This window comes from Glycine soja, chromosome 7 (assembly GCF_004193775.1).
Source record: "Glycine soja cultivar W05 chromosome 7, ASM419377v2, whole genome shotgun sequence".
NCBI lineage: Eukaryota > Viridiplantae > Streptophyta > Magnoliopsida > Fabales > Fabaceae > Glycine > Glycine soja.
In genome coordinates, this window is record NC_041008.1 from 39,533,011 (window position 1) to 39,544,400 (window position 11,390).

Consider the following 11,390-nt stretch of genomic DNA (forward strand, 5'->3'; position numbering starts at 1 on the left):
TAATAAAAGATAAAAGGAGAATGATTTAAGTTGAACAATAAAAATGTGTTTTAGGTAATTGTTAAATCAAATTAAAATTTTAAAATGTATTTGAAAGAATAAATTTTAAAATAAATAAATACTTTATATACCACACAAGAAGAAACTTGAGTCCTCGTCTAAATTGCCTAAATCTCTCACTATTATGTTGATCCTAGTAAGTTATTAAGATGAATATTTTTATATATAATAATAAGTGTTGACTTAAAATTAAAATTAAGAAATATATGTCAAAGGAATAAAAAAAATTAAAAAATAAAATAAATAACTCTTAAATAAACTCTCATTTTACAATATTATATTCTCAAACTGATGATTAATTTTGTAAAAGTTGAAACATATACACTTTTTGTTTTTTCTTCTTGTGTGTTTGGACACACGTCCATCCGTCCAATACTCACGTTCAGCCATAAAACCATGTCCATTTTGTATGTTTACGCAGAAGCAACCGGTTGAAGCTGTTTTGTTGTTAATCTCATTTATTCAGTTGCGGAAATGAGAAGAAGTTGTGATAACTAGTTTTGGTAGGGAGGAAATTGGTAGAAGGGAGAGATATGAAATTAATTTGCTTTGTTTGGTAAAGAAGATTAGAATGAAAATAATTTCAAAATTTGTAGAACCTTCACTCACTCATCTTTTTATGTCTTTTTTCTTCTTTTTTTTTCAATCAAATATGTTCCATTTTTACTTCTTTTTTTTTTTTTTTTACCGAAACATCCCAATTCATATCATTAGTAATCAAAGAGTAAATGCAATGAAAATATTTGAAAGAACCTTCACTCATTTTGATTTTCATCTATTTTATTTTGGTTTAAATATAGTTTTGTCTTTACAATTAAGTATTTTTTATTTTCTTCTTTGCAATTTTTTTCCTTATCCTTAAAAAACTTTAAATAATATTTTAAACATTAAAAAAATATCTAAAGTATTATAAAAAAATTATAAAAACAAAAAATAAAAAATACTAAAGGACTGAATAAATATTTAAATCTTTCTATTTTCATTCATTGAATTTCACTCCTCTAGTTCTCTCTAGCAAATAATAGCCATTTCCTTGCTTTTCTACTTGTTACCCGCCTTTTTGAAGTTTGGAGTTAGAAGCCGTTAGTGCTTATATAAAGCGTTAATTCGAGCAAGCAGTGCCTACTTGCAAGTTCCTATCGTTTCCTCTTTCGCGCTCCGACGCTCTCAAAGCTGCCATGTCCATTTTCTCGTAGCCAAACGGTGAAATTTTTCTCTCATTTCTTTTCTCATCTTAACCAAATTAAAACTCTATCGCAGTCTATCGTCACACTCATTCATTCGGTTGCAGAAATCTCAAATCCCTACCTTCTCTCAAGCTTTTCATCTTACGATTCCGTTTCCGCCGAGTTCACTGCGTTTCTCGGATCTGTAAGTCACGCATTTCTTTCCAGTTTTGAAGTTATCTCATTGCGAATCTCAAAATTTCTTGCGTGTCTCAGCTTCAATTGCCATAAACTTTTGTTAAATTTGCTATCTATGAGCTTCAACTAATTATGTTATCGGAATAGTCATAGATTCGTGTATACTTGATTTGTGACCTGTTTCTTTTTACTTTTTAGCGAATTGTATTGTAACAATCGTAGATATACCTCCGTTTATTTTCAACTAATGCCGAATACTGGAACAATTGTAGATATATCAAACTGCAGCTGCTATATCTTTTTGGTCATAATTACAATTTTAGGATCTATTGGCGAATGAATTTCTGATTTAGAGTGATCTACAACGTTCAAATATGGTTCATATGCTGGTTCATCGAAAATCCTTTTGTTTAACTCATCCTAAGTTAGTGTTCAGTAGGATATCCGTTATTGTAATTTTCTCTACTCTTCTATTCTCATTAATTGTTAGTGATTTGTATTCTCGTGGCTTATTTCGGCAAATGCTTGATACCGTTGTTTCTTATTATTTTGTATTTCGTCACCGGAGTGACCAAGGAACTTGTCTTTCTGATCTAACATTTTTTTTTCATCTCTTAAGTTAGAACATCTATCGTAGATAATGATCTGTATTGTTTGTGTTGGTACTTGGTAGTTGGAATTATAGTTAAACATTTTTATTCCCTACTTTTTAATTTGAATACGACAATTTTGTCCTAGCTGAGGTGTGAATCAGAAACTTTGGTGACCTTAAGGAATGGCAGAACAGAACAAGGAATCCTCAGCTTCAGATCCAAAGGAGAAAAAATCATCGCTAGGTTTTTCTCTTCATTGATTTTGACTTTTATGATGTAGTGAGTATTATAAGTAGTTTCTTTCTAGTTCTTTTTATGGAAACAAGTAACAGTATGAGAGGAAAGAATGGATGATCTTGGAATTGATTGCATATGACAGTGCATTTAGTTATTGAATTTACTAGTCAGCACTGTTTTGGAATTACTGTATCTTCATGGTTCACACAAGTTAGGGAAGCATAAAAGTTTATTACAGTTATAGTCTTTTAGGTGAAGTCCTTATCCTTCCCTGAAGTTGATGTCATTTCTGATTGAAATCAGGGCTTTGGTTTCTCCAAATGAAATACTCTTGCAGAAAGTCTCACCATAGATTATCTTCAACTGCCTTGGAAAATGAAGGGAACACAAAATTATAAGACAAACAAGTAAAAAGAGAATTCAGCAGTCAAATAATTTCTGGAATAGATGACCTAAGTTCTTCACACCATACTTAAGGGATAGTATTTTATTTATTTATTATTGATACATTCCTTAATCCTAAATATATGCAAGATTCTTAGATGTCTTGCAACTTCTTGTAAATTTCTGAGATTGCATTCTCACCTACTCCATGGGAGAACCAAATATTTTCTTTTCTTTTTTCTCTTTTTCTTCTCTCGTGGTTGGGTAAAAACAACAATAATGATTTATGTAAGTATCAATTTCTTTGCATTTTTCAATTCAAACAGATGATGAAATTGGAAATGAATTTCTTGGCTCCTGGAAATCCATGTCAATGGCAGATGATGATGCAATGGACTTTAGCTTTGACACTGTTTCTAAAGGCAAGAAGAAGACATTTGACTTTGAAAAACTGTAAGTCTTCCTAACTTCCTAAAGTTAAGAGTTTAGGTTATGCTAAGTGAAATATGGATGGCAACTGGCAAGGGTGCTGTTATTGGTTTCATTCTGAATCCTTCTCTCAGTTCTCTGTTTTAAAATAATTTTAGTTTGACAGGTTCAATATTTTGCACTTATACTGGTGAAGGGTGCTATAATAAATTAAATGTTCATTATTTTGATCTTTTTGCATATCTGTGGTGATTGTGATGTTTTATATAAAAGAGAATTTCATTTAAGGAACAAATTACCTGGATATACATATGTGCTTATGTAATGCAGTTTTGACTTACGAGTTTGTAGTTCCTGATTTGACGTGTTACAAATAATCCTTGGTAGGGACATGAATTTTAATCTGGATGGTGAATTCGACAAGATATCATCATTTAAGTTGGACATGTCAGATCTTGATTTTACATGCCCACCTAAGAAGAATTCCCAGTCTAAGGATAAGAAAGGCGAAGTATCTGGTGCAAAAGCTGGGAAGCAAGATGGGTTTAATTTCAGCTTTGATTTTAATGAGTAAGTGGGTGAAAACATTTGAGGCAAAAATCAATTAAAGCACAGATGTTATTTTTGGTTTATGCAGCATGAAAGTGAGTGATTTGAAGGTATAAATCTATTCTCACACTTTTGCACTTGTTATTTGCATAGGTTGGATAGCTTCAATCTTCATTCAAGCTTCATGAAAGAAGATACTACCTCCAACAGTAGCCCAAAAAAAAAGGGAGTAACTACTGAAGGAAGTGATAAAGGTGGTAAAATGCCTAAAACCAATGATGATGAAGGTGCTCATGCATCTAATGATAGCACGGCTGTGAAATCCCATGCATCAGAGAGGCTGGAAACTTTGAAGGTTGAGACTATGGTTGGTATCCCAGGGAATCTAGTTTCCAAACAGGATGGTTCTGTTTCCAAAATTTCATCCTCTGGGAATCTTGACATGCCAATGGAGAATCAAACTTTAGATACAAATAAACATAAAAGTACAGAAGAAATTGATCAAGAAAGAGACTTACCAGAGAAGACAAAGTTAACAGAATCAAAATCTGAGCAGGTTATCAATATGGCATGTTCTCAGTCAGTAGGTCAGAGTGATTCAGACCAGCACACTATCTCAGACCAGCATACAAATGTTTTTTCATCTGGAACAAGAGTCAGTAATGTTTCAGGAGATAAACAAGAGGTTAACGATAAGACAACATATCAGTGTAAAAAAATGTTTTCTTCTGGAACAAGAGAAATTAATGTTTCGGGTGACATACAAGAGGTTAATGATAAGGCAACAAACATGAAATCTGATAGTGTAGACTTACAATTAGTGCATTCCTCCCCACATCACATCACTAAGTCAGATAGCAGTGTTGGAGAACCAATTACTCTAGGTAGCAGTACCCAAGAAGTTACTAATGACCCACAGCCAGAAAAGAGGAATACAAGTTGTGAAAATATTAATAAAACTGATGCCTTGAAGAAGATTTCATGTGACAATGGCAACAGAGAAAACAAAAATACAACTTCAGTGTGTCATTTGGCTCCCGCAAACAGGTCAAATTATTATGATCCTTTTATTATTATGTCTTTATGAATGTTAGTCTGTAGTTTATTTCTGTTATTAGCTGAGTTTCTGAAAATGTCATTCTGTAAGGTAGCTGGTTTATTTCTTTTATTGTGGTTTTCATGTTTTTCACTCATTTGATACAGTAAACCTGTAGTTGAAAAAATGATGCTGATGAAAGATAAAAAACTCCAAGATATGCAGTCAAATATGTTCAGCACGCCAGAGGGCAAAAGGTCTTTAAAACAACCTTCATCAACAGTTGGGACAAAGGGTTGCTCCCTTGGCAACAAAAAAAATGCTGAAATGCTCCTCGGACCCATCACTCAAGCACGGTGTGTTATGGTTGTGATAACAATTGTAGTTATTGGCCTTTCAATGGTGGAATGATCATTTATATCTCTCAACAGGGAGAACTTCAGGTCAAATGATACAAGACTTGGAAGCAAATTGGTAGGTGATTCCCTCACATATTCCAGCAAATTAACGAGGGATGCAGCAGCTTTGCTTGGTAGTAAAGATAATCTTATAAGTAGTAGAAATACCAGGTAATATATATGTTCCTGGACTTCTGTAAAACTAGAAGCTTCTTACTTTACAGTCACTCTTTTCCACAAACTGCATAAATGATATTTTTGTAGAAGTTAGATTGTTACTTCCTTGTAATGAATGTGACTGTTACTTCTGATCATGATCAGGGAGGGCAATGTTTCTGATGCTACAACATGTTCAGGAAAATTGGCTGGAAATAAGAAATCATTTTCTGATGAAGTAAATAAAGGCAAGACCACGTTTCTAGAAATCGGCATGTCAACTAAAGATGTTAGTATGTCAAGGTAAGGCAGCTTCTGTTGAGTTTTGGCTATGCTAACCTACAGTACTATGAATTAGTTGGTGTTATTTGTCTATGTTTTTCTCTAGATATGGCCAAAAGAAATAAGAGTTTCACTTGAACAATTATGACAATTCAGCTATATTAGATGTCTTGGATTGAGTGAGAGAAATTAACGAAGAATGAGATCAATAAATATTGAAGAGTTAGTTGATGGAAGAATGAAGATGCATCTTTACAAGTATTTGTGTCTCATTCCCTAAAGTTTTTTTTTTATGTGGTTCTTAATTTTGTTATTTCTAGGCATGGTCTTTTACCACTATGATAAAAACAATCCAAAAATGTGACTTTGATAAGAGCTTTGGTCCTCACCATGATCATATACTGATTTTTCTCGTTAAAATTTAATTCTGTTCATGAAACTTTTCTTTCCTTCAGTGCTTGGATCTTTAGATTATGATAGACTTTTCAGAGACCACTTACTGTAGATTCTTGATTCGATGTAATTAGACTCTAATATTTACATCCTTTTAGTTTATTTCTGGAAATTGATGCTTGGGTGTAGAGAGATATTTTAGTTAGATCTTAAGCTTTAAAGAAGTTCTTTAGGATTATCATAATTTGGACATTAATTTGCCATTCTTTGTGGATTTTTGCAGTTCTCAAGTTAATCCTTCCTGCTTAACAGAGAAGACTGCTAGAATTACTACCCAGGTATCTGCAAATTCTCAACCTGAAGCTTCAGGCAAGGAGTCCTATCAGAAATCAAAGATTGCTTCCATAGAAGGAAATAAACTTTCTTCTTTTAAAAATTGCAAGATCACTCCTGCTCTTTCAAGCTTAAAAACTTCCAGGTCTGGTGCCAAGTGTAGTACTTTCTTCTTCTGTTTTCCTCTTTAACTTCATGCAGAGACCGTTTAAATTAATTTTATGTTATGTCAGGAACTTTGGAGCTAACAGGGTTCTAACAACTTTAAACCAAAAAGAAACAAACTCCTTAGTAAGCTCTGGCCAAAGCATGGACATACAGGGTATTACAGCATCAAAGAATGACCATCCTATTGACAGTGGTGACAATCAGAAGCCTTCAACCCCATTCTTGAAGAGGAAAACTACTGAGGTTTGAAATTTTCGAAGATTTTTACCTTTTGAAGATTGAAGGAAAAAATCATCACTCAAATGATTTGACACTCACAATCCAAGACCTATACTTGTCACCTTCTCTTTTTATAGAGTCATATCTGCAAATGTTGTCATTATTGACTCCTATGTACTTTTGGTGCATAATTCTTCCCCTTGTACCCTTGGTCCACATCCATTCACATAGCTGGAATTAATTTTTTTGTTTCTTCAAAGAAAAGAAAAAGAAAAGAAAATGATGAACATAAAAAGAACCTCATGACTATATTACTCTAAAGATATGGTACCCTTGTGTTCAAATGAATCATCTTACAGAAATTCTTTGATCATCTATAAGACTCAATTCCACAGGCTTCTGAAGCTGATTTTCAATCGTTGAGGCCCCTAAAGCGCATCTCCCAGTCTCCTAGTAAAAGCAGGTCCTGCAGAACTGATTGATTGCTTTAATTTCTCTTTTTTGATGGATTCTGTAGTTTCTTATATTGGTACTTCTGGACAAGTAACAATTCTTAACTGCAGAAATTCTAAAGAATCTTCAGAAGAATTTGTTGGAGAGGTACATAATCAAAGCTTGGGGATTATTATATCTGATGTTTTGTCATATATTTTGATGAGTACTGTTTACTAATAAACACAAGCAGACTTGGGGATATTTAAGTGTGATAATTGTCAATACTAGATTTTCTCTCTCTCTCTCTCTCTCTATATATATATATATATATATGTTATCCAAATTTCCTTCCATGAAAGTCAGGTAGAGAGTATGCCCAACAATTTACTCTACAATCATTCAACCTCTGGACTTACAAGTCCACCAGCAATTAAAGTGACGGAAGTGGAAATACCTGATTCTATACTCATGGAAGATAACAGCAATGTTGAAAAGGCTGAAGCGTATATGAAAGAACTTGAAGATGTGAGTGATCTGAACATTTTTATCATCTATAGAATTGTTAGTGTTTATTTTAAAATTATTCAATTTACTGGGTTATCAAAATCTGTAAGTATATTAAGCTATAGGCATGTATTGAAAAACAGAAGATAGTCTGCTGGTAATAGTTGCCTTCTGCCATCTGGTATGAGTTGAGACATGAAAACAGTTTCATAGAATTCAAGAAGTTGGTCTGGTTACTGAAGAAACATGCTAATATGCTACTAGGTAAACACTTTCTATTTTCTGTGTTTAAAGTATCACTAGAACAGTCCACCTGTGCTTCACACGGTTAGTGAACAAATAAAAAAAAGCAACCCAATTTCAGTCAGAAAAATGCAGAATCAACAAAAAAGAATAAGTAAAGGGTGGGGAAAATTTACATAATGCTTACATCTGTCCAAACAGTTTATATGTATGTATATGAATGAATGATGAACATCTCCCTTACTTTCAACTCCAGTTCCACCAAAATAACCCATTCTCAAATTAGTTACTTTGACACTGTTATTTATTTTATTTTAAGCACTGTATAAGATATTTTGAAGTAAGTGTATCACATGAGAGATGGGAGTATGAGAGCAACAAATCTCAACTGTATAATTAAAATAGACTATTAGCATTAGATCTAATTATAATTATAATTCATAAAATCTTAATCATTCATATATGATTGTACGACTAAAATTAACTCTTTTCACGTACCCACTAGATATGCTCCCATTTTTAATACCAAATTTTGAGGACCAAATTAGGATTGGTGTGTGAAAATAAAAGATGGGTTTTTTGTTTCTCTGAAGTAAAACAGCATGTAATATCTTGCATTTTCAAATTTGTGAACATACATGTTATCAGGACTGATGACTATGTTGGCCTAAGGCTGATCATGCTACATGCAAGGAAAGACATTTATATCTTCGTTTATAGAGCCATTTCTTGTTCCTAAACTACCCGTTCTTGTGTTTAATTGTATATGCAAGCAAACCAGATTATCTCCTCTCTTAACAAAATCGTAATTTTATACACTTTTAAGTTGCAATTGTTTTCAAATTGAATATGTTTATATGATTTTTAATGGTGGATTTCTTTTTAAATGCGATTTCTAGCAGATTTGTAACATGCTGAAAAAGAAGCACGAGGAAGCAAAAGAATTATTAATTCGAGCCATTGTGAACGACAATAACTTGCTGATGCTTAACCATCCCATTCATGAAGAAGAGATATCCTCCCACACTTTTTATTTTTGTTCATTTCCTCATAGTCATTTAAATAGTACATATTAATGCTGGTTATTTCCTTGACGCTTGTGAACATTCGGAAGGTTCAGAAGTTTGCTTCCCAGTTGATGCCCAAGGGGATTCAAACTTGATCGGCTAAGGTATGTATGCATAAAGATCTTTGCTTTCCTTAAAATGAGAAATTATTAGAAATTTGTCTTTTGTTTGGTCTATTAAGGGTTTAAATTTGTATAAAGTCTATTGTGATGCATGTCTCTAGTCCATTTGATCCTTAATTGTCGTCTTACCTTATGCATTGGTTAACTCAACTAATTTTTTACGTAGAGGGAAAAGGAAAAAGAAAAAAAAAAAAAAAAAAAAAGAAACTAGTTTTTTCAACCTAAGCCTTTTGCATGTCTTTGAAAATTCTAGTCAGATTTATGGTCTTGAGAACCAACGATGAGGTTAATTAAAATTTGGACTCTATTGCACAATGACACAATGAATGGCCAAATTCAAAGAAAAACGAAGCGTATCATCTGTATGATTTTCTTCTGCAGACGTGGTCGTTCCAATTGCTGAAAAGGGGGAAAGAATCTCGGATGAAAACAGATTTTAGCTGCTACTATTTTTTTTTACAGTGATTGTTGCTACTATTTGTTGAATGTAAATCGTTTCTAAATTCTAAACTATCGGGCTATAAGGCATAACTATGATTCACAAATCAACCCATGAATTGTCTCAGCGTGGGGGTTAATCATTCCATCAACTTGCATTCCTACATAGAAGGAAACAAATCACCAAGAAGTAAATGAGCAAGCATGTATGACTGTATGCTAATTAGCTCTAGATTTTACTTCACAAAAAGACATAATTTAAACTGCTAAGCAATCATGCTTGTTAATTAGCTCCAAAATAAATTCGACACATTAGCCATCATTAACGGTGGGACTCTTTCATAGGTCGAAAGGCAACAGGGTGAGAAATGGGGATACTCGATAAGACTAGCCCTTTCCTTTTTCGTATACGACATAGCAACACACTCATTAGGCAACGGATTGGCACTGGGGAGTTGAATAATGTGGTTGGGGATTGAACACGACGATTTTCGGCTCTAATAAGTCCAAGATGTATCTATTTTAGCACATTTGTCCAAACAGAGTATTTGTATTTAGCGTACAATAAGGACAATAAAAGCTTTTGACGATTAGGAAGTGCTCACATAGATACAAAAATAAATTGCACGACAGACTCAGACGAGTGTTTTTATGTCCTTGCCTCCTTGGACTTCCACTTGGATTACTATAACATAAAATAATGACTTTGGGCACCTGATGCCTATATATATGCATGTTACCTCTTAGCTAGGATATAACAAAATCTGTCTATCATTTTTCAAAATCTTGAAAGGAAAATGGCGAAACTGAGTTTCTGTTTCTGCACCTTACTCCTGTTGCTTTCATTCTCCTTGTCCGAGACTCGCCCCCTGAGGAATCACGATCCATTTTCTTCTCATTTCCCCCCTAGCCCCCTCTTCTTTAGTACTATCAAGCACTACCTTTATCCAGAATCAGAAGGCAGCAGCCTAGCCAAGAAAAGTGTTAAGGTCTCTTACAGCATTGGGTTCAGAAACAGCAATGCAACAGGAAGCCATTACTACCGACCCAGTCGAGTGAGTCCAGGAGGTCCAGATGCACACCATCACTTCGAAGCAGTGAATAATACGCTAAATTAAGTCTTAAAAACTACAAATTTCAGTTAATTTGGTTCTTGAGATTTTAAAATTATTATTTTAGTTCTTGAAATTAATCACTGCAGTTTTTGTCTTAATAATTTTTTTAGGATTTATTATTTTTTTAGTTCTTAAACTTTTTTTTTTGTTATTAGTCAACATCCCTTCAAATATTTTTCATCCTTACTTTTAGTCCCTTAAAATAAGGATGAAAAAAATTAAGAGATCAATATCACTTAAAAAAAGTTTAAAAACTAAAGCAGAAATTAATCTTACGAAGTTTAGGGGGAAAATATTAAACTTTTTTTATAAGCAAAATATTTTATTAATTTTTTGCTTATTAAAAAAAAAGAACTATTTAAACAAAGGCTACAGTGATTAATTTCAAGAACTAAAATGACAATTATTCATAATTTCAAGACTCATTTGGCCTGTTATGGTGAAAACAACTATTAGTGGAGGACAAGCTAGGGAGAGAAGTTAGATCTACTATGTGTGTTTAAATTTTGCTAGTATGAAATGACGACTTATAATAATGGAAATAAAAAAGAATCCTTTCACAAAATGACATGATCGTGTTATTATGAAAACACAAACAAAATTATCAATAAAAAAGACATCATTTAGCACCCGAAGGGTGGCATGCGATTCTTGTAAATAGATGGAAGGATTATTTTGTTCGACCTTGTACGTTGTAACACGAATCTCTTTGATTCCAATAAATAATATAGTAGTATTTCCTTTTGTATTTTGATTTGCGATCACAGTTAATGTCTTAATGATTACGTTAATTATCGATCCATATGATAGATCGCAGAGACAAAAAACCAAAATGGTACGCATATTATTGAAGTTATTTTCTTTA

At 33.0% G+C, this 11,390-nt stretch overlaps 1 protein-coding gene across 2 annotated transcripts; it reads left to right on the forward strand.

Annotated features, from left to right (window-relative positions):
- The first annotated feature begins 1,073 nt into the window (after positions 1-1,073).
- Positions 1,074-10,644, forward strand: LOC114419610 (uncharacterized protein At4g18490-like). 2 transcript variants are annotated; one of them, XM_028385330.1, is made up of 17 exons: positions 1,074-1,263; positions 1,352-1,431; positions 2,163-2,260; positions 2,965-3,091; positions 3,455-3,637; positions 3,770-4,663; positions 4,820-5,008; positions 5,084-5,221; positions 5,372-5,509; positions 6,165-6,359; positions 6,448-6,625; positions 6,997-7,064; positions 7,165-7,201; positions 7,400-7,561; positions 8,686-8,796; positions 8,889-8,954; positions 9,756-10,644. In XM_028385330.1, exons 3-16 carry the CDS (start codon positions 2,200-2,202, stop codon positions 8,943-8,945), a joined length of 2,538 nt encoding a protein of 845 aa, XP_028241131.1. In that variant the 5' UTR covers positions 1,074-1,263; positions 1,352-1,431; positions 2,163-2,199; the 3' UTR covers positions 8,946-8,954; positions 9,756-10,644. The 2 variants fall into 2 exon arrangements, with proteins under 2 accessions (XP_028241131.1, XP_028241130.1); XM_028385329.1 differs by lacking the exon at positions 9,756-10,644 and adding an exon at positions 9,354-9,697.
- Positions 10,645-11,390: the final 746 nt, after the last annotated feature.

Coding starts and splice junctions, on each gene's coding strand:
- LOC114419610 (XM_028385330.1), top strand. CDS start 2,200: ATGGCAGAACAGAACAAGGAATCCTCAGCTTCAGATCCAAAGGAGAAA. Junction 6,360..6,447: donor TCAAGCTTAAAAACTTCCAG/GTCTGGTGCCAA, acceptor ATGTTATGTCAG/GAACTTTGGAGCTAACAGGG. Junction 7,065..7,164: donor CAGTCTCCTAGTAAAAGCAG/GTCCTGCAGAAC, acceptor TCTTAACTGCAG/AAATTCTAAAGAATCTTCAG.